Source organism: Lissotriton vulgaris, chromosome 8, assembly GCF_964263255.1.
Source record: "Lissotriton vulgaris chromosome 8, aLisVul1.2, whole genome shotgun sequence".
NCBI classification, from domain to species: Eukaryota; Metazoa; Chordata; class Amphibia; order Caudata; family Salamandridae; genus Lissotriton; species Lissotriton vulgaris.
This window is the reverse complement of record NC_141696.1, coordinates 848190998-848215266: the sequence shown is the minus strand read 5'-3', so window position 1 is coordinate 848215266 and position 24269 is coordinate 848190998. Positions and strand designations below refer to the sequence as shown.

At 41.2% G+C, this 24269-nt stretch overlaps 1 protein-coding gene across 1 annotated transcript in view; it reads left to right on the top strand.

Annotated features, from left to right (window-relative positions):
* The window catches only part of LOC147698093 (acetylserotonin O-methyltransferase-like), a 607642-nt gene that overhangs the window by 354991 nt on the left and 228382 nt on the right, over positions 1-24269 (top strand). The window contains exon 5 of the mRNA XM_086934770.1: positions 12610-12728. Within this exon, the coding sequence (XP_086790896.1) occupies positions 12610-12728 (119 nt within the window). The remainder of the gene's footprint in view (positions 1-12609; positions 12729-24269) is intronic.

The following is a 24269-nucleotide window of genomic DNA, read 5'->3' as shown; positions in this document are numbered from 1 at the left end:
ATGCAACAAGGCTCGAGAATTTCAACCTGCAAGAAAACATGTAAGAGCCATAGCATTGCACAGTTCAGAGAGTGTCAACATAGAAACCTTATAACATGTTCTGTAATCATGAGACTGTCCCACAACCCTACTGTTCCTCAGTGTCCAACGGAGTATGGTATTCGCGCCGTCTCCTCTTAAGATGTTTAGCATGCTCCTGGGCCACCTTGGGGTTGGTAAACATTTTGGAATCTCCATCCGGGCCTATCCGCAGGCAATCAGGATATAACATTAGTAAAGAAATCCCTCGGATTGTAAAAACTTTTGGAAAGCCCCAAACTCCATCCGCGCAGCCTGAACGGTAACAGTAAAATTAGGGAAGAACGAGAGTGAATTGCCCTGGTGTACAATATTGCCCCTGTCTCTAGCCATGCGCAAAATAACATTTGGTCCCTGTAATTTAACAGTTGCGCTATTATCGGGCGGGGGGAGGCGCCCAGGACCGGCCTTCCTGCAAGGGAGCGGTGAGCTCGCTCAATGATAAACAGGGTGGAAAGCTGTTCAGGACCAAAAATGTCCTTAATCAAATTTTCCATTAATGTCTCCATTTTGCCCACATTTGTGGATTCTGGCAGCCCTGTAATACGAGTACTATTACGCCGGGAACGGGCTTCTAAGTCCTCATTCATGGCTTGAATTAAGGATAGGACTTTTTCCATGTTAAGTGTCTTACCAGTGACATCACTCAGACCATCCTCTGTCGCAGAGATCGCTGTTCGACTTCTCTCATGCGGGTGTTTTGCTTCTGGAGCTGTACAGACATGTGATCTAGGCGGTGATTCACATCCGCCATCGTTCCCTATATAGATTGGAGACTACGTTGCATGGCCAGTAGTGTTGTCTCGATAGTGGGGGCCCCCCACCCTGGGCGCCCACCTCCGAATCAGAGGCCACATTTTGTGGGGGGTTTGTGGATCTGCGCACAACAAACGTGAGGCGAGGTTGAGACTTATCAGTCCTCCCCATGATGTCTGCAGCTTGGGCCAGGCTATCCAACAGGGAAGGGAGGTGAAGAGGACACCCCAAGATGTGCATCACTCAGGTCTTGGGATCAGTATATATAGGGCACTTGCAGCGATCAGCCCAGTGGATCCATGGCACGCAAATAGAAGAAGTACTAACCACCTACACACCTCGCAAGGAGCATCAGGAGAATGAGAGCACCATCACAGTTCAAGGTACCAACAGTAACCCACCTATGCAAAAGGCACGTGGCGCAGGCCCCCTGCAGCAGACCCTCCAATAGTCACAGTAAAGCAAGAAAATAGGGACCTCCACAGTTCCAGGAACTTAGAGTGAAACAGTGCATCAGGGACCAGCAGCAAAGGTAATCCAGCAAAACTGATGTGCAGGAAGGCCCAGGTAAGACCGACCCCAGCACAGCAGAGCACAACACAGGTACAAGCTCATCACACTTCACAAGGGGCAGGCTCTACAGTCACAGGGTGCACTTTATTAACTTATTGTCTTGCACTATAGTGTTTGTGAGGTGTTTTTGGTGTTTGTTGCAAGGCACCAAGCACAGAAGTGAAAGGGTTCCAGCAAGGCACCCAACAGTCAGCCCCACGGGTCAGCACACACAGGGGGGTTGCAACCCGGACAGCAACAGAGGCTAATAGCAACCGTAGCGTATTAATGCGGCAGGCAGTAATCTCAATGCAGGCAGAAGCTGAAGCGAGCTGACACGCAGAGGTATGACCCACTTGGAATTACAGATCCCAGGCGTTTAGCGGCCGTTCCGAGGCCACGCAGCAGTGGATTAGGACTTTGTAGAAATCAGGTGCACACCAGCCTGCGCCAATTAATCCCCGCAGGTGCCCAAGGCCTCATTTGCGGCAATGTCAATAGGCACGGCTACTCTGAGCAATGTGAAAACAACGGCCTCCGCTCCCTGCACCCACCAGCCTCCAGTCACAGCCCACAGGCCGCAGCCCGCACTCAGGGCCGCACCCGCTTCTCAGCTACCAGCCATGGCCGAGCTGCCCCCTACTCACCACAGCCAGCGCCAGCAAGCACTTCTTGTGTTCAGGCCACTTCGTGATCTACGCTGGTTCGACCGAGTCCTCAGCTGGCCACACACAGCAATTCTAGGCCGGAGCTCCACGTTCACCAGCCGGAGCCTGGCACTCTGCTTCACAGTCTTTAGCTTCGGGGAACCACCCAGTCAGCAATCTCTGGGCAGCACGGCACTCACATCAACAGACCGACAGTGGTGGGCATACACCTCCGGCAACAGGGGTGATAGGCGTCACCAGACGAGGCCGCTCTTAGAGCCTCGCGGCGACCGCCATCTTACAGAGGCGCCACCGGGTACGAACAACACTGAAAAATTATCATTGTGGTGATCCCCAGCAGCCCAAACTGCCTCTAATATGTGCCAGAGGGCTTCACAGTGCAGTACAGTCATTATAAACACACAGATGCAGATATTTTCAGGCAGATAATGGTCGGATTGGCACTCAGCTGAACAGAGCTTCACTAGTGTGCGGCCATCTTGCTGAGCGCTCTCTAGCACCCCAAGGTGGCCACTTTAATTAGTGGACATCATATACCAGGCCAACTTCTCACAGTTTTGAATCTCGAGGTCGACACTGTGGAGCCTGATAAAGTCAAAGACTCTGTGTGTCAGGTAACTTTGGGTTTAATTGTCACACTGGACATGATTTGTGACTCAGGAACACCCATACCCATTATATCTGATACATTGTTCAACTTGCATTGGGGTTCAAAGTTGGTGTTAAAGTTACTACGTGTACATCTCAAGGCATATGGTGACCAAGATATTGAAATGGTGGGGTTCTTTGTGGACCATGTTGCTTGCCTTGGGAGGAAAACCTTAACTAAAATGTATGTGTCGATCGAGGATAGACACATTGTTAGTTGGCAGGGCCTTGCCAGATTAGGGCTCATGTTGGTTCCAGGTGCTGTCTTACTTGTTAGAATAGCCAATATACCAATTTTCTGGTCAATGTAGATGGGCAGAACCCTGCTTAATATATTCTCACAAGTTTTCCATAGGTCTTCAATTACAAAATTGGGCTTATCAAAGATTATGTTCCCACTATCGAAATAACGAAACATTCCATACTGATTGCTGACCTTCGTAGTCTCAATAAGAATATTGTGGTTGATTGTCACCCACTTCCCAAAGTACAGGACAAATTAGCTAACATTGCCGACTCAAAATTTTTTCATTATTAGACCTCAAGTCAGCATATCATCAGATTCCTTTAAATGAGAACTTCCAAGTTCTTGCCATATTTTTCCACCCATCTTGGTACGTACAAATTTTGCAGGCTCCTTTTCGATCGAACGTCTGCTGCTAGCATTTTCAGTATCTAATGGACACCATATTGGAAGAGGGTTGGGAGTGCAGGCATCCAAGATGACGTTCTATTTTTTGGCAAATCATGAAGTGTCCACAACCAAATTTTTCGAAATGTAAATCACTCTTCGCACTGACAAATGTAAGCTCCTGGCCCCAAATATTGATTACTTAGGACATTCCAAGAGTCCCAGTGGGATATCTCCAAATTGTTCCCAATTAAAGAGATTGAGGATGTCCAACCACCTCAGGACAAGGATACACTTCGATCTTTCCTTAGGCTAAGGGAATACTACTCAAATTTTTGTGCAGGGGTATGCTTTCTTTTTTCAACCATTGAGAAACCTGCTGAAAAGGGTAGTGAAATACATATGGTGAGATTCAGTGCATGAGGTTTTGAAAAGGTTAAGAAACTCATCATATCTGCATCATCTTTGTCATCATTTGTTCCTGGCAGAAAGTGTGTCATTGCAGTTGATACCAGTCAAATTGGTCTGGGAGCACAGTTTTCGCAAATTGCTCAGGACAAAGAACATACCTTCACTTTTGCTACTCTCTCACTCAGTACTGCCGAAATGCGTTATAGTACTAATGAGTGGGAGTCATTGGCCAGCTTTTGGACGGTCTAAAGATTTAAGACATACATCTGTACACTGATCATAAACTGCTGCTACATTTGCTTAATGGGAATGGTTCTGGAAAGGCATCAGCATTGTTGGTCAGGTTGCTTTCCAATTTGCAGGCATATAATTTTTGTGTAAAGTACATACCTGATGGAAAAACATGAGGGTTGACTGCCTATCCAAATTGCCTGTGGTGGATCAGTGTATTGTATTGTATTGTAATTGCATTTATATAGCGCTTACTACCCCTGACGAGGAGTCAACGCGCTTTTTCGGCAAGTAGGATGCTACTACGGGACCCATAGGGAATTAGTGTTGAATTAGTATAGTGAAACATGTAAGTACATTTTAAGTGGTGAATAGGTTAGCCAGTTAGTTGGATTCAAAAGGATAGCAGAAGGATAGAATAGGATAAAAAAAGGTTTGTATTTATATAGCGCTGGTTACCCCTGATGGGGTGTTGAAGCACACTACTCTGAAAACCCATAAAGGATTAGTGGTGAATTAGTATGGTGAAATATTAAAGTAATATGAGTGGTGGATATTAGTCAGTTAGTTGGAGTGAGAAGGATAGCAAAGGGATGAAAGGGGAAGAAAGGTTTGCATTCATATAGCACCTGTTACCCCTGATGGGTGTTGAAGCGCTTTTCTGGTGAGTAGCGCGCTACTCCGGAACCCATAAAAGATCAGTGTTGAAAATTAGTATTGTGAAATATGAAGTAATTTGAGTGGTGGATATGTTTTTCAGTTATTTGGATAGAGAAGGGTAGGTGGCGGGATAGAAGAGGGAAAGAGGTTTGTATTTATATAGCGCTTGCTACCTACACTTAATGGGGTTTTGAAGCGCTTTTTTTTTTTTTGAGTAGCACGCTACTCTTGAACCCATAAGGATTAGTGTTGAATTAGTATGGTGAAACATGAATGTAATTTGAGTCAACATTACATAGTGGATCTTATAAAAATTGAGCCTATATTGTTGTGGCAGAGAGTCTGGTGCAAGGACCAGACAAAGTTAAATAGGGCAATTTTAAAAGATTTTCTTAAATCAGAGAGGGCACTTAAAATACCTTGGCTCAAATTTGTTCATGATTTTAGGAACGATCTGAGACACCCAGAATATTTCCTAAACCCTATATCTATGACGGAAATCCCAAGAGAGACTTTAAAGAAAGATGGTCTCCAGCTTCTGGAAGCAAATAGATTGGTGGGGGGAAATTTCAGAAAAAACTGCTGTGAGACATCACCTGTTAATACTAACCACTATGGGGATAGAGCCTTATTTATTATTTGTACCGGGCACTTTTGATAGATTTCTTTTAACTAGGTTCAGACTGGGAATCATACATAGATTCGTGTTGTTTCCTAAACTAAATGATTGGTCCCGTGAATTAATACTGTGCCCCTGCGATAAAATGTCTGGCCAGTCTACTATGCATGTAGTCCTGTTTTGTAAATTGTACCTGGAACAGAGGAAAATCTGTATTATTCCACTTTTAAAAAACTTAGGTCTCAGACAATGCCGCCAAGCCATGTTTGTACTTCAGCTATTAGATAATGAACATATAGCATGGAGACTAGCGCAATTTTTAAAAGCTGTGTTTTATATCTGGAAAAGAAATATTCCAGAATGCTAATCACTTCAATTGGTTTCCTTTTTTTTAATGGTAAATGAAGTGTGGTTTTTTTCATTTTTTGTATTGAATCTGTAATGAATTTTGTATATACTTGTGCTGTGCTTTTATGTCTGTTTTAAATAGCAGCAGAATAAAGCTTTTCTTGAACTTGAACTTGAGTCAGTTATTTGGATTGTAGTAATTGTTGTTTTTGGATGGGTCATATTAGGTTTTCAAATCAAATGTTGCGGTCACCCAGAACGCATAGGTTGGATTGTATTGTTATGAGGTTTGAAACTGGGTCTAGTAGTGCGTCTGGGAATGTCACCTTGCTAGGTGGAGGTCTATAAAGGAGCAGGAAATTACAGGAGGAAGTCCGTGTAGTATTGCATCTTGTTAGAAGAGCCTCACAATTATTTATGGAGATGTAGTCGACTTTAGTGATATGTAATGTTTGACTGAACACAATAGCAAGACCACCCACTTTTTTGCCTGTACGATTTTGGGTGATCGTTTGATAGCCTAGAGGAACGGCTTCATGCAGGACTGGAGCCATATCATCTCCCAACCATGATTCAGTTACGAATAGTATGTCTGGCCATCTGTGAGAAGGTCATAGATGTGCTGTTTGCCTTTTGAGAGGTATCGAGCATTCATTAGTAGACAGTTTAGAGAATGGCCTTTGGTGATAGTGAGACTTTGTTTTATAGAAGAGTGATCAATATTGTGTGGGTTTGTAGCAGGGTGTTTTAGTGCTGGCATTAGTTGTATTAGGATAGCAATCGTTTAGCTGTTCTGTATCATGTTCCCCATCCAGCATGCTAAGAAGGCATTTTGATGGGTCTGCGTGTGTATGTGGTGGAGATGGTGTTTGAGAGTGAGTTGGTGTGCTGTGTTGTTTTCCTGGTGTAACATTGTTGTGCAGTAGACATGGGGAAGCGAAGTTGTAAGGTGTGGCACGTCACTTATATTGTTTGTGTGTGTTTAGGGCGGAGGGTGTATGAGCGAGGGGTGGTGGATCAGCATGTGGGTCATGTAGTAATGTTCTAAATAGTCCAATGGATGAGAGGCAGTTAGAAGAGAGTTGCTGTGTTGCTGTATCTGTGTTAGGTTTGATGGAAGAGAGAAAGCTTGGCATTGGAGTTTGTTCCTCGTGTGGTTTGAAAGGTGGGTGTATGCTTGTATTTTGAGATGGTAAGTATTATGAGGTGTTGTGCTTTGAAGATCTTGGTGTGCTGGTGTGTGTGATATGTTTTGTTTTTGAGGAGTAGTGAAAAGGGGTGCTGGTGTATTTGTTTCATGCTATGGATTTGGTTGCATAGTATTCTTTGTGAGAGGAGGTTGTAATATATAAGGGGTGGTGATGTGTTTATGAGTACAGTGTATGTTGTGTGTAGGAGGGAATGAAGTAGAGGTAAGAGTGTTTGTCTTAGACTGGTCTGTTGCAAGGTTTAAAAAGGTGGTGGTGTGCAGTGCTTTAGTGTTATTATGGTAGAAGGGAGAGGAGGGTGTTGGTTGGACAAATGATGGAAGGATGATTATATGTTTGTTAGTGATAAAAGGTGGTCTGTTAGGTGTAATTAGAGCAGGGACAGTGTGTCTGGATGGGATGTAATTACGTATGGTGTTGAATGGCATTGTGTAGTGATGAGTGGATTGGTTAGTGAGTTGTGCACTGTTTGTAGGTGATGGTGGATATGTGTGGTAGTTGGGATAGAAGGTGTACAGATGTATTTTGGTTGGGTTTGTAGGGAATGCTGGTGTATTGATCTGTGCATAGGGTTGTGTGTGGTGTACATTTGGTGTGAATGTGTTACTATGTTTGTGGATGGTGTGGGTTGGGTATTACTGGATGGGAATATGGACAGCATTTCTGGCCCTTGTCCCAACCAGTCTCAAAAATACTCAAGCAGGCAATTTCCCTTAGCCTCAACGCCCGGGCTGAGACTCTCTTAGCCTTTTATAGCCCTAGTAATCAAGTGACCCCTTCAGCCAATGGGAACCCTAGCCCTAATCCTATCCACAACACTAGCCCTAAAATCTGGAACCAGCAGGAGACCGAGACCTAACAGCCAATTTGAGCCCTAGTACAAACAACCACTCAGTTAAAAAAATGATCTCTATGTTCAATAATGGCCCTAGCCCTACTAGTATTCCCAACCAAAGTCCCAACCAAAGTCCAAGCAGCCAATGGCACAGGCAACCCTAGTCCCAATAGAAATCCTAACCCTAGACCAGTCCCAACCCTACATTGATTGAGTCACAGACCAAGAAACCAATCAGAACCCTCAAATACCCAACCAATGAGGACACTAACCGTAATCCAATACAAACACCAGATACAAACACCAATCAGTATACACATGTACCAACCACTAGCAGACTCTATTAGATCCCAGCGACCTCAGACAAGGTTTTCTGGCCAGTGAGTTGGAAGCTGCTCCTCTATTCAGAGATCTCCTAGGAGACAGACAGGCGCAATCCACACTTTGGACTTCTGCAGGTAAGGCCACAACAAACTTGTCCTCTAACAATACTGCTTGTATAAAACTTTACTCCCTCTCCTGGCCAAAAAACGAAGTGCACGGTCCCTATTAAACACAGTTTTAACAGCTCACAGAAGATTACTGCTATCTCAGAGCACCCTCTGATGTAGAATATCCCTGTTGCTCGGAGTGGGGGGAAGGGGGGGGCTGGTTTCAATGACTTGTTAACTCAAAATGCTTGCTGGGGGTGCACTGCTTAAGATACAGGTCTTAGCACAGAGCAGAGTAGAAATTTGGAGGGAAACACTGATCGTCACCGGGAATGAGAGGGAAAAACTACGGAGTTTAGACTGCAGATCCCACAATTTAACACGTTAAATAGAAGCAATCATGGGCAGGAAAAACCACAAGTTTAAACACAAAAGCAGGTGATAAAATATGCAATCAAACTACAATTTTAAACTGTATCATCCACAGGCAAAGACAGTAATATAGTATATATATGTGTATATAGTGTGAAGTGTATAGACAATGATCAAGAGAATGAGTTTGTCTTTGCCTTGTTGACACCATTTAGGGAGGTACAGGCACACAGGTGCACAAGGAGTAGTTAGAGGCTTCCAAACAAGATTCCATTTTGAAATGCAAAGTTAAGTACATGAAAGATGGTTGGCCCGAAGGGAGAAATGTGGAGGCTTTGTTAAGACCATACATTCAAGTTCTGGGGACCTTACCATTACCTTACCATTAATGTTTGTGTGCCTCCATTGCCTCTCAGAAATGTTCTGAATAAGGAAGCTCATAAAGATCAATTAGGTGTCAGTAGCAGCAGCAAAACTCTCAAACAATATTACTGGTAGCCTGCTATGGAATCTTAAGTTGAAAAATTCATAAATGACTGTACCACTTGCTTGGTGTCCAACACACATTGGAAATTGATGGAATCCCCTATTCATATGGTACTGCTACTGGAGGAAGCTTGGCAAAAAGTAGCTCCTGATCTTGCCGGACCATTTGAGCTATTACCAAATACTAAAAGATGTATGATGGTGTTGGTGAATTATGATTCTAAATGAGTATATTTTAACTTTACTTCAGTTCTCAACCCTGATTCCATCATCAAATTTTTAAGGAACATTTTAGGAATAGAAGGAGCTCCCAAGGATATTTGTCACAGAAAATGGTACTCGTTTTACTTCACCTCCCATGAAGGATATCATCAATGACTTTCAAATTACACATCTCAAAGTGTCCCTCTACTCACCTTCCTCAAAAGGCCTAGTTCAGCGTATTAATACATATCTGAAGGCAGGCGTACAAACAGCTTTAACCATGGGTTATGAAGTGCAATCATGCCTGAGGGAACATGGCTGGCCCTACTTGGCCCCTTCACATAATACCAACGGGTTTTGCCCATTTTTGCTGTTGTGCAAAGGATCTCCTAGATCCTCAGTCCATACTGATTGGGTAAGAAAGGTAAGCAACCGAAGGACATATAGTTTGTAAATTGTGGCTTCCAGGGTCAATCCAAGCGCAGTCAGATTAAAGAGAATTTTTATAAGAAACTCCAGGTCAATGAGGTAACATTTAACGTGGATGACTGGGTTTTGGTAAAGAGTCTCACAAGAGTAAAGAAAGGAGAAACTAAATTCTCTAGACCTGTGTGCATTGAGAATGTCTCAAAAGGATCTGTTCTGTTACATAAGAATGGGTGGTGGATCAGAAGTGATGTGATAAAAATTAAACCTGAAAAACGAGTAAAATGCAATCTGTTAGAGTCCGTGATTACCCCTCGAATAAAAGCTCTTAGTGGAAAAAACCTAAAGTAGTACCCTGGAGTGGACTTGAAGAGGATAATATTGTGCCCCATTACACAGCTCAGTGTTCTGAAGCTGTAATGGTTTAAGAGGTGCCAGATAGAGATATGCAATTTGTTGATTAGAGGCAGCACACTTTGGGTCAAGGGGCAGTCAATCACTCTGGCAGAGTTTCGTGCAAAGTTAGCATGACTGCTAAGTTTGAGGGTTATTATATTACCTGAATACATATGTTTATAAATGGAGTTCCGTATTTGATTTCTTGTTATGCTTTGTTGATTTTCCCTGGTAATCTCAATTTTCTTTCTCAAAAGGGGGAAGGTGTTATCCCAGTCTCATATATTAAGCAAATGTTATTATGATATGCCTTTCCCATGTGTGTATTTCTTGTATTGTTATAGTGCTTATGTTAGAGTGAGATCCTTGCTTGTCGGCATTATCCTTATTTTGAGCGTTATCTTTTCACTTATAATTCAAGGCCTGTGCCACCGCCGGTATTTGTTGTTTCAGATCTCTCTGAGCAGCCGGCGCAGCAGGAAGGCTGGATTTAGGCTCCTTATCTGCAATAATGAATTGCAGGAAATAAACTTGTTTCGCATACCTCTTAGTTTGTGAGGCATTCTTCACAACAATAGGGAATATCACCCCACACATTCAATAGTGGAGTGATGAGCCTGAAATCCCTTCTTACAACTTTTAGTGTGTTGTAGCAGGGGCACAGTGGATCTGGTAACTGAACGATATCTGACTATTAGGACCATTAAATCTGGAGGACCACATTCATGTCCTGATATTAGATTAGAGGGAAATCACATATATCAGGCTCTATGTTTGACGCCTGATGACAGATTTAAATGGGCAAAGAACAGGTACCTACTGAAAGAATACATGTACAAAATTATCAATCTACAAAAGCTTTGCTCATTTTGTGATGTACCAATAAATCATTCGGTGGATTTCTCTATATATGAAATGACGGCTGCTGCAAAGGGGATAAATGCACATCGAATCCTGGAACAGACACACAATCCTACTTATTTTGAAACACTCATATGACTGGCCAGGGAGTAGATATGAACCTGTATCAGTTTGAAGTCTTACACTTTACACAGGTCGATCTGCCAGATACCGCCGACTTTTGGTCCTGATTTATATGCAATAAGTTTGTTGAAAATGAAACATGTTAATAATTTTTCGTAACTATGGTTATGAATGTCCAATTTTTTTTACATGTGCAGGGAATGACTAATGGATATGAACTTGTAAATACATCACGTGACACATTTTTATTACATTCCATTCAGCTTTCTCAGTGGACACATCTTCCCTGGGTCTCATTTTTCTCCTTAATCAAGGGTCCTTTTCTAACATTTATTTATTGGAGACAATAGGGCTAGTCAATGGCAGACCCTTTGCACTGATTACGCAACTCTCTGCTTTGTACATCATGTATTAAGAGGCGTCTTGACTCAGGCAATATCACTTGTAGATTTTGACCTCCTACTGTGACTCAGAACCAATGCCAAGTTGCTCTGAGTATATGGAATCCACTTTGCCACTCCTGTGATGTGTTTCTTCTCTACACTAATAGGGTCTTCTGAAACATGCTTTGTTGCTTGGAACCAATGTTGCAGTGTGACAAAAAGCTGGTGTGCCACATCACAACAAAGGAAGTTTTCCCTTTCTTGGTATCTAGCCAGCTGTTGATTGGGTCTCTTTTTCTGTGTACCGCATTTGGGTGGAGAGTTGTCCCTCTCTTGATTTCCCTCTGATCCACGCTTTGTGGCACTCAATTTGCAGCTTCCCATTGTCTACTTGTAGTCTACAGATATCCTATAGATTAAAGGCTGCTCTAGTTTCATGAAAGTGCTCAACAAATTGTAGGGAAGAACAGTACGACCTTAGTTCAAGTTCACTGCAACTTTAAAACACAACATTATAACTCTTGTTCTGAATTACTTTTATTATGACAGCATACAACACCCAGAGCTGAAAGATCATCAAGAGAACACTAAAAAGGCTCAATGGACATGGGAAAGATCTAAAACAGTTATTCTTAACCTTTTGACTTCTGTGGATCCCCACTTAATCCTTACTGGGACGCGGGGACTTCAATTCAGTTATTACTGGAAGTTGGGAACTTTTGATCTAAACATTATCACATAAATGCACACAGATGTAATGTTTTATTTAATTCACAAACAAGTATGAAAAAATCTAAAAGGTTGATGGAAATCTTGGAGCTTTTCTAAATCCTACTGAGGACACTAATCATCTATATTAAATTATGCTTCATGTACTTGAACTGCTCCGATGAGTCAATCTGAGTATACTGAATTAATTTTTTGCTGCCAATCACATATTCCTTCACGCAAAAACTATGTTTTAAAATTTGCAATGTTAGATTTTGCTTCTTTATTTATATACACCTATTCTGTTAATAATATTTAATTTTCTAAGCAGTCTCGGACCTCCTGAGTAGGCTTTGCGGATCCCCAGGGGTCCCTGGACCATAGGTTAGGAACCATTAATCTAAAACTTGCTTTTCGGAATCATTGTTCCTTTTGCTGATATGCAAGTTAGATACCATAATAATTGTGCATTTCAGATTATTACAAACCTGGCATATTACCATTTTGATTTGTGAACATGTAATATTTTTTACATTAAATAATTGTTTGAAATCCATATTTTTGTAATTTTCAGGTCAGATGATGAAATGCTAAAGTTCATGCATTTCATGAATTCTCTTTGGATTTTATGTGGGAGAGATGTGATAACAGCATTTGATCTTTCGTCCTTCTCCAAAGTCTGTGATTTAGGCGGTAAGTAACATGTGATGAGGAACCTAGGAATATAGGTGGATTTGGTGCAGATCATCTACAGATAGGTAAATGTTTTGCAGATAGCTCAGATTTCCAGTTAAATCATTCTTAAAACCTTGATGCATAAAACAAACAAAATGTGTATCTGCAAATGCAGAACCCTACACACATGCTGGACCCATGACGTACATGCTGATGCTCCTTGCATCTTTGAAAAGCCCTTGTATTATTTGTTGTGCAGGCCATATTGTAAACAGGCTGTTGATGTGCTATTATTTTATTATAAAAATTGGCTTTGCATAGCGTTTACTGTTTCGTGCATGAGCGTGACATGCTACCCATGTAATGCTTTGGGACCTTTTTCCATTTCATACTATGCTGTAGTGATGCAATAGACAAGAACGTGACACGCCTTTGTAACAATCATGCCTAATTCAGATAATGTCTTCCTTATTGTGAACGGGCTGATATTAACTCACAGTTGGCAAGTATACACTTGAGGTGAGCAGAGGACTTATATACGGTGGGCAAGCGGTTAGGGTAATCAGTTGGTTATTCTGACTTACCATCTGCATGTCATTTGACAAATAAAGTTTATGTACATGATGGAACGTCTTCTTCCTTTTTTGAAGTTTTCCTTTCCCAAAGTGTCTTTCAACTTTTCCTACACTGGTGACGAGTGGGCACGAATTTATGCTAAGAATTTATTGCTGGGTGCAATGCTATTGGAACGTTAACAGCAGCTGTGATTGGTTCTGGTGATTTGTGGTGTCTATTGGGCACCAGATTTGTTTGAATGGATATTGAGTTCCATATTTCACAACCATTGGAGAAAAATCGACGAACTGGACTATGTCTGGAATAGTGCCTCCTCCTTTCATTCTCCCATCACTGGGTGAACCACCTATGGACTGGGAGACATGTTTTTAGCGTATGTGGAGGTTCTTAAGGGGGAGTGTGAACCAAACAGGAAATTAGCACTTTTAAAGCATTGTCTAGAAGGGATTGGTTTGAAAGAGTTTAAGAATTTGCCAGCATTGGTCAATCCTAGTAAGATTTATGTTCACCAATATGCACATAAACAGTTATGTCTACGGTGCAGTAGAAAAACTACCGTGGTGATGGGGAGATTCATTTTTTATTCTAGGAAACAACATTCTGATGAGTCCATTGAGGAGTATGTGTTTGTGCTGAGGTCTCTTGTAGTTACTTGCAATTTTGAACATATTACATATGAACAGGTACTAGGGGGTCACATTTTGATGAGAACTAACTAATGAGAACATTCAGGAAAGACTATAGACTACTATTGACACTACGCTCAATGCTGCTATTGAGATTGCTAAGGCTATCGAGCATTCTGAAAAGTTTGTACTGGAAATAAAGGGCAATGACATAAATGATGTGCATATAGTGTCAATGAATTAGATTATGCGGCAATGCTATTCCCATATGTCTTAGAGTGAGAAATGTACCATTGTCTTACAGGAGTAAACATAAGGACATGTTGAGTGATATGTGTGAGAAGAACATTATTGAGTCTGTGGAGGCATCACCATGGGTGTCTCCAATTGTGATTTCCGTGAACTCTTCAGGCAAACTGAGGCTCTGTGTGGATTTGCTCAGCCTTAACTATGCAATTTGGATGGATGTCCATCTTCTTCCTAATTTGCATGAGATGGTTACCACCCAAGTAGGGACACAAATGTTTTCATGTCTTGATCCAGCTAGTGCATACTACCAAGTTCGTCTTGATGATGAATAAAAAACTTTTCAGGTTTTATAACTCGTGATGGGTTGCTTAGATTCAGGCAGATGCCGTTTGGAGTGGCTAGTGCAGCATATGTTTTTCAGAGACTAAGGAAGAAGACTCTTGAAGGCTTGAAGGGCGCAATAGCCTTTCAGGATGGCATACTGGTGTTTGGCAATAATACATAAGAGCATGATGATAACCTAATAATTGTGTTACAACTCTTTTTTCTTAAGTGTCATTACTTTCAGACAAGTGTACATTAAAAAAATGTGAAGTGGAGTCTTTGGGGCATACATAGTCTTAGGAGTATGGGCATTAGACTCAAATTCAATCATGTTAAAACATCACCAATGTTCCCCTTCCTACTTACAATGAGAAGTTTGTAGCATTTCTTAGTCTAACAGAATTCTATGTGAAGTTCTTTCCCAATTATGCATCAAAGGTGGATCCTTTTAGGTGTTTGTTAAAAAAATGCAAGGTTTGAAAGGAGTGAATCATGGCTTATACGTCAAGAGCTTTGTGTGATGCTGAGCATAACTATTCTGTAATAGAGAGGTAGTTGTTGGCGTGCATGTAGGGGGCAGATCGCTTCAGGACCTTTTGTGGGAGAAAAACATTGTTCTTAAACCATATTACAAGACACTGGTACACATAATGGCACCTAGTGGTAGGCATACTATGAGAGCAAGGTTGGCTATATTGGCCTCTAGATTGCAAAGATTTCAGTTTCAGTTGGAGTGTGCGCCTGGAAAGATTAATGTGAATGCTCATTGGATCTCTATGTTACTGGTACCTGGAGACGATTTCAGTGAGGCAGATATGGAAGAAAGTGAGGTAGCCTGTACGTTGCAAGACATTAATTTAGTAGGTTTAGAAAACCCTATTGTTCAGGAAACGAGATGGAAGAGAGGAGATGAAGACTGATGGTGAATTGAACAAGGTAATACAGTTTATTTTGCAACTTAAACCAATTGAACAACATGGATTACCTCATCTTAAATTGAGACAATCATTACACAAGGATCTTGGGACAGAGCACGTGGGCTAAAGCATGCCTCAGGCAATTTACAAAATCAATATTGGATATTGGGCAGAGGAACTGACTATGGTCTTCTACAGACATAGACCATCCCTGATTCCTGTAAAGGCTTGATGGTCAATCCAGTCTTACAGGGTCAGCAACTGGTCCAAACCCAGCAACTACCATCTAATAGACCTGCTTGACAACAAGCAAAGTACTTTGCCTCACTGCTTCTTAAGGAACACCACACTTGGCCATTGGATCAAAGTATAACACCATTAAACCAAACTGGGCACTCTTGAGGAACTGGGACCTCCACCAACATCATGGTGTTGTCCCTAATCATTGACCAAACGCTATCCAAATGACAGCTGGTATATTTATGTTTTATTTGACTGTGTACCACAAAATCTTCTCTGGTCCAAATGATCAAACTGGAGAATACCAGAGCATTTACTGTGAGCAATGCAACAGCTATACACAGACACCTGGTTAAGATTTAAGATTGGCCACAACACCCAACTTTCAAGAAAAACCACCACACATCAAGCTCTAAAACAGGGATGCTTATTGACACCCTAGTCAATCAACCTTTTTCTGGCTAACCTGAACACTGCCCTAGACCACGTTGACACTCACATGCTGAATCTTGGTGATGATCAGCTTTTGAATATATTATATGCTGACAATGTAATTTTTCTAAGTCAAACCAAATTGACCTCCAATGCTTACTTGACAAATACAAATCAAATACTCCACCATTAATGGGAGGTTTATAAATCCGTCAAAATCCAAATCCATGGTGATCAAAAATCAAGTCAAGGGTCACCTCAGACGGTACCTACAAGGACAGGCCATGGACACGGTGGCAGAATACAAATACATATATTTTTTTCAACGAAAAAGGTTCCTTTTGGTCTCAAAAATTTCAAATCATGATTTATTCCCTACATAGCATCTTGAAAGGATCAACCCTTGGCTCCCTTTTAAAGAATATTACTGCCAAGCCTCCACAAACCTTGACCTATGGCAGTGAGGCACTGCATAACCGCGATGTCTCACTTCTGGATGCTACAATCTCAAAAGTGTACAGGAGCACCTTTAATCTGCCTAGAAATGCCTCACCAGCACAAATGATTGAACAATCATTAGCCAGACAGGTCGCCTATATCAAAAGCTGCTACAGGCTGAAAACTAGAGCTGGCTACTCTATTAGCACAATAATATGGTCTGTGTTAGCTACCTATTCCTCAAAGGTCGCCAGGTTATTTCTGGACTCCGCCTTGTAAACCTTTGGACTGGATTCCCTTTCGGATTTATACATATCATGTACTGCCCTAAAATGTGTTATCAATTCTTAAATAAAGAAGCCTTCCACATCTGCAAGCAACTCAACACTTTCCAAAAGATCTCACACTTGGAAGTTGTTACAGAACTACAAGATCCTAAAATCTGAGCCTGATTTTGAGTCTGGGTACTCTGCGTTCTTAAAATTGCAGATCATGCTCTTTCACCATGGTCACTTCAAATCACTCCTGCATAGACTCCCCTTGACAAAGGACCAGCAAATCAATAAGTTGCCATTTATGCGGGGCTTATAAAGACATAATCCACCTGGTCTGCATATGCCCAGCTTTCATACAGGACAGAATGGAACTCCTAAAGATAGTATTTAACCAACAAGGAATTTGCTTATGCAGTCAAGCAATACTTGCGTACTTTATTCTAACTGACCCCATTTTAAACTGTTGTTTTAATTTCTATTAAGGGTTGAGCATAAATTAACGTATTTCTATCTGATTATGAACTCTTTTAAAGTTTTGATTTTCTCTTGAATTATTTCTTACTTGTACCTAATGATTTTAATTGATCATGCAAAATGGATTAAACTGAAGCTAAAACACTAACCATCAGCCAAGATCACCTCACAATCAGACAGCAAACTTCATCCAACGTCTCTCCTGAGGATTTCTGGTAGCTCAGTAGCTCAGTAGCCATGTCACATGTCCTTCCACACAGCCCTCAACCTTTAGGTAGTTCAATCAACTACCTTATGCACTCTTCCCATGCAATAGAATCTTTTGTCCTCTCTCAGGCATCTGAGGGTGGAGACCCCCCTTATAAGGAGGAGCTCTTCCCTTTATCAATCGGATGGCAACCATCTTGATGGTGGGAAAACTGCTAGCCATGTCAGACAGCCACCACTAGGGGTTGATCTAGCAAAGTTTGCTTTTCACTAAGGAGACAAATGTACTATTGTATAGTTGTGACATGGGGAGACTCTGTGTGAAATTATGATTCATCATAAAGGACTACCTCAGATGGTTAACAAGCAGAACTGGGCTTCGGATAATGTTGTGAATTGCTACCAAGACATGGCAAAGATGCACTGTGAGTAAGTGAGTGTAAGGCAACAAGTCTTAACAATGAAGATGGCAGGGGCATTAACACATTAGTGTCCAGGTGGATCTGCAGAACTAAGGCATGCATAGAATTTAACTGAGGCACCACAACCTGCATGTGAATCCTACTGCAATACCCACAAACATGTCACCTCCCCCTCAACCATCAAAACCACAAGCACCACTTTAAGTACTACCTTCGGTGCTACCTCAAGTACTACTTTGGACATCATCGCCATCACAAATAACAGTACAAGCAACCCCACAAGCACCACTGTAACTTGAACCACAGCAAGTATTGTGTAGCTGAAGATATGGACAACACCCCTAACCCTGGTCATTGAAGCCATTCTCTAATTTGTTTCACTACTCTCTTAACATCTCACTCACTCAAACACACATTTAAACTTATTTTGCGTGCACCATTTGAAAATCTACATTGGTAAAGCACTAAGAGCAACTTTAAAAACAAAACATGAAACTCAACATAAAGTCATGGTATTCTTCATATGTTTGTGACTACAATAGGTTTTTATAATGTTATGTATGAAGAATGATTTCATTCCTATACAATTCACAATCAGGCCTGAAGATAGAATATGATTTAATCAGAAGTCTCTTTTTCCATGAAGATCAGCAATATATACAATAAAATTATTTTTATATTTTATAAAACAATAAACCAAAATATGTTGTATAATAGATCATATAAAAATGTCATTGGGCTGGGGTAAAATAAAAAAATACTGTCTTCTGAGGGGACGATTAAGTTGTAGGGGTGTGAGCAAATTATAACAAAAGTCGGAAACATCAGGGGCCAAGTATTTTTACAAAATAGCATTATAATAGACACAATATAGAACACTTTGTCAAATCACAGAAGCCAAAAAATATGCGGTAAAATTCCTAATTTAAATGCTCAAATAAAATATTTTGAATCAAATTTCTCAGGGAGCATTGAATCCTGCCATACACAGCTTATCATATCTGAGTCAGACGAGGATTTTAATGTTGAGGTGGTGAAACTGAACTGAATGTTGGTCAAGAACGTTTGCCCCCAAAGCAGGGGCTGTGCTCTGATACCCCCTCTGGGTTGTGGAAGTGTCTTTATTTATATTTTGGGCTATTAAATTGTATTTGACTATTAAAAGCACTAGAACGCACACCCTGCACCTTGATACATGCCGAAAGGCCTCCCAGTGTTTGAGGCACTCCTTATAGTTGCATGTGAGAATTCCCCTGCACTGTACTGTGAGCCAGTGTCTCCCCAAACATTAGCATTTGCTGCAATGCTCAGCTGTGTGTCAGAACCTCCATAGAGCTGATAATATTTCTGTATGACCCCCAAAAAATAATGATCAAATCTTGAGGAGTGAAGATAGAGTCCCTCTCATCTTGTCCATCTACAAATTTTGGGGGTTTAAATTACTAAGGATCATCGTGATGAAGGTGGATGGTGATTTGGCGAGAGGATGGCTGGCAATGACCAGAAGACAGTTGACTTTCTTATCCTGTGTGTAATTTAATTTCCTGTTTGTGGTTGTAGACAAGAGATCTCTGTGCTGAGAACTCCGTCAGTGTCATATGAAGACATGTGTCTTTACCTTGCATGCAGAGGACTCCAAAAACCTAGGGAGGAAGTTTTAATGTTAAAGGGAGGTGTTTAATAAGATTTGAAAACTACGATTAACCTTTTTGTGTAAAGTAAGAGTATGATTTCAGTTGTGTTTAAATATAAAACTGTGATAGAATCAGTGTAAAATTTGTGTAAAAGTAAATTGTAAGTGTAATAATAAATACAACATACCATGTTTGATTGTGATATGATGGTAGTGCAACAGTATCTTCTCTGGATAGTAGATGTGAATGATGTAATAAATCGGGGTGGGTGTAGTTTGGGGAGTCCTACTAAGTGGAATTCCACATAGTAAAAAAAAAACCTCTGCATCGCTATGCGGAGTTCCGCTTACAGACAAAGTTTGCCAGCACGCCCGTTAAGCATTGAGTAGGGAAAGGTGGAGTGCGTCCACATGCTCCAAAATCACCCATGAAAGGCACTACGCAAGTTCTGAAGTGTGTTCTCATATTTTAAATTGCGCGCTTTGTTATGGTGCTGGTCCTAAATTTGAATCTGTCCTTAATCTTTGTAAACCTCCTCCTTTATTACTTTTCTACCCCTAATATTTATTTTTTATAAAAGGGTGTGTCTTTGTGTTTGTGTATTTTATGTTTTTATTTACATTATTTCGTATTTTTGTGACTTTTGACTTTATTTTCCCTTCTTTCCTTCTTCCTTTCTTCGTTACTTTCCCTTCCTTTTCCTTCTTATTGTTTCCCCACCCAGTGCCATGGTAAAGGGGTGATTTCCTTGCGGGAGGCGCTCCCTCCAAGGTGTGCAGCCCGAGGGATCTTTGGTAAGTAGGAGGTGGCAGCACTAGTTTTTTTTGTGCAGTGCCACCTCCCCTCTATGCTGGCAGCAGGTGGCAGGCCTGGCAGTGGCTACACCCTACGGCAGCATCGGCAGTGCTGGGGAACTATGTGCTGGTGCATGTGGCACACCAGCCATGTTCGGCACACCGCCCAGCAGCTGAAGCACCATTGGCTGGACCTTCTGGGCCACGAACAGGATCTGCTTGACCTGCTAGGTGTCGAGATTCAGAGGCTTGGAGAGTGATAGCTGTTTGTTGTGTCTGTGTTCTACAATGCTAAAAACAAAATCCGGATAGCATGCTGCTCACACTCAGAGGTAAGCTATGTTTAGTCCCTGCTGGTATTTTATTGTGTGATCCAGTTTCTAGTTCCTGCTAGGGAGATGCTGCTACTGAATCACACTCATCAGGTGCTCACTTTGGCTAATTAATTAAGAAGCTGTTGCAGAATGTTTGCCTGCCACTATAGTGAAACACTGAGGAGCGCGTTCTCTCTGTGACTTTGTTTATGTAGCTTGTATAGTTTCATGTTATTTAATTGAATTCACATCGATGATGTGGAGTATGCATTTATGTATTGCAAAAAAAGGAGACTGAGTTGGTTCATCAAGAGTGTTGAGAAATGGGAATAGATAGAATCAAAGATCATTCACTGCAACACATTAGTTCCAAATGTAGTGTTTGTTAGGGAGATCTGGAATATGGATTTAACGCCAGACTCAAGTCGAAACTAGTAGTAGTATAGGTGATTTGTTTTAGCAACAGTGTTTGCTTTTCATAAAATATTTTGTGGAGATTATTAACTGAATCACTAATCTATTTTTATTTATCTTCTTAATTTTTTCCTCAGCACTTAAGGGCAAGAAGTGGGACGATTTTGAGGAACCGACACAAGCTGATCAGCCGGTGCCAACCATCAGTACCGCTGATGAGCGCACTGCTGACCCCAGTAATTCCTTTTATGATTGTTGTGGACTAATGATGGTTGAATCTTGGGGTATTGGAATATTGGTGCTGTCTATCATGAAGATTCAGATAGCAGGGCCAAGTAAGCTAATATTTTAAATAAAAATCACCATATATTTTTGTTGAGAAGGCTTTCCATTTCTTGCTTATGCCTAGCTTTAACACAGTCAGTTCTCAAGAGAGTGGCCATGGTCATCATCATGGACCAACATACACCCCAATGTAGTGTGCTGCAAACTCATTCATTTATAGTTCCATTATACCAGCAGTTTCCCATGCCAGTGTAACAAGGCTGGAAAAAGATTATGAGGTCCCACTCTCATTGCATTTGCCAACCAATACCATATGTCTTTCATTGACCATTATTCCACACCTGGCTTGTCTAACTTTGTGAACCATGCAAGCAAATGCCCAGAGTGATATTTGGAAGATATTGATGTGCTAACTGAGCTGGAGTGCTGTTTAGCAGTTGTATTTGGAGTTGTGCATTTGGGATCTAAATTATGTATAATGTTTAATTCTAGTCACATTGAAATTTGTTGATGCTGGCTCCAAGGCTGCTGCTGGAGGGAGACAGGTCAGTTGGAGGGGAAGAAGCGGCAGCAGGGATGGACAACGGTAAGTTAAATAATTTCTTGCAACTACTATGCTCACTAGCTATTGCTATGGCCTCGCTCATCGTCATAAAAAATTACCGTGAAGTGAACCCCTTTCCCAACTTTACCAGCCAAAGCTGTTGTTGAGTTATTATTATGGCCTCTTCTATCTGCAATGTAGCAAAACCTCACATAATGAGGTTTGATGGCTTGAGGAAGACATGAAAGAATGAAAGGTAACTTAAAAGAAATGAAATATATGAGTGAAAGGGTGGGTTGGTAAAAGGGTACACAGTGGATGGGCAAAAGGATGGTTTGAAGAAATGGTTGCTATTGATTGGGTGGATAGTTTATTTGAAATTTCGGTAAAATACTGGATGGGAGAAAGTAAAGCTATCATGGTGGCTTTGGGTGAATTAGAATAAAAGGATGAATTGATATTCGGATTGTTTGGATAAAAAAACAAGGCAGCTGTTCTTCTCTTGAGGAACATGCTGCTGCTCACCTACTCTTCTTACGTAGTTTATTTTGGGTTATCACTATCAATTAAAGCTATGGTTCTAAGTGGGGTTATTTATTTATTTTTATTCTTTGAGCTACTCCCTTCACTGGCTGTATTTGTTACATGAAACAGATCTATCCTACCCATCATTCATCATCCTCCCTCCACTCCATGGCATTTTTGCCAATTATTAAGGAAATAAATGTATGGGTCAATACATTTGTGACATCAGTGTTGGCTGTGTAATATGTGTCTGCTTCATTTAATATGGCATTTACTATCTTTTCAATGCATTGCAAATCAAACACACAAAGCATCTTATCCTTTTGCCCACTCAGTCTCCTCTTAGTACTTAACTCCTTTATTTTTCCCTATGTTATTCCATACCAGTTAAACAAATTGGAAAATCCAATCTCATGCCACATTTATTATGATGCCCATGTGGAATGATTTCAGAACATATTTCATGGTTTGCCATAACAGATTTAATTTACAGTTGTTCAGATCTTTCCCTTTCAAATTGTACTGTGACTGAATAAGCCAAAGATGATGATCGATGATCAGTGTAGGGACGCCTCTATTGTATATGAAAAAACGCTCTACCCTACCTGTCTAATCCCTCTACCCTACCCTACCCCGTGCAGTAGAGAAAGTCAAGTTTCCTGTCAATGATTACTACACTGCAAATTAATTTGTTAGAAATACGTGGTGGCAGGCAAGGCCACAGAGTAAAGAGGGAGTATGATTTGATGTCAAGTTTGACATATGGGATACACAGTGACAAATGTGACAAATAAAATATATGTATTCTGTTCCTTTACCTGTACTGCAGTCCATTAGATTCATTTTCCTCAACATCTAGTTACGGCAGACATTTTACTATATTAATATTTGCATTTCCTAGATGAGGTGTGTGTATGAGTTGTGTGACTGACGTAGTATCTTATTTATTATTCAACTGCCTCTTTGGAGACCAGTAAGAAAGAGAAATGCATTTGATGAGGAGCAGGGCCACTGGAATTAAAAATAGATAATTGTCAACTACAGCTGCAGACAGTAGCAAACTAGCAGAGGAGCTAACTAGCAATGAGCATGGCTTCATTATTTTAACACTGCACACAACTTGTACTCTACTTAGTGCATAATGCTGTACTCATCAATGAGAAGCTATTTATTTTTCAACTCAATGTGTCTGACTCTGTTTATAGCTATTGGAAAGGCCTTTAGAAGAAAAAAGATGATCATATCACGTTTTTTTAATCTAGTGATGTTATTCTCTACCTGTTAATTCTTTTCTGCCACACAGTCAGTGACTTTCTATGTTTGGCCACATGTGTGGGTAAAACATAACATTTGTCTTGTGACTCTCCTTATCATAATCACATCAAATAAATTGCACTTGCCCTAGGGGACCAGCAATGTACTGCTACTGTGCCACCCAGTAATTTAAAACAATTGTTTGCACAGAGCATTATTTACAATTTGCCTTTTTTGTTTTTCCCAATATAATTACTCCAGCTGGTCTAGTCAGACCACCCAACAGGCAGGGGAGAGTGGCTCATTTGAGTCAGCAGAGGTTGAAGCGTATCAAGCTGGAATATCAGTGGTTGATGGTCCTGAAAGAGGAGGAGGAGGAGGAAATGATTCCACAACAGCCTGGCCCCAGTGCAGCCAGTCCCTCTTGGCCGTCCCATTGCCAGCACCAGTGCCACCGCCAACCAACTGCTGCCACCCCCACCACAATGGCAACTGGCCATTGCTGGGCCACATCCTGCAGTGTCTGGACACCACCGAGGGACGGCTCACAACGATGGAGCAGAGCCTGGACCAGCTCAGGACCGACGTCCACAATGTTCTCTTCTACCCCTTTTT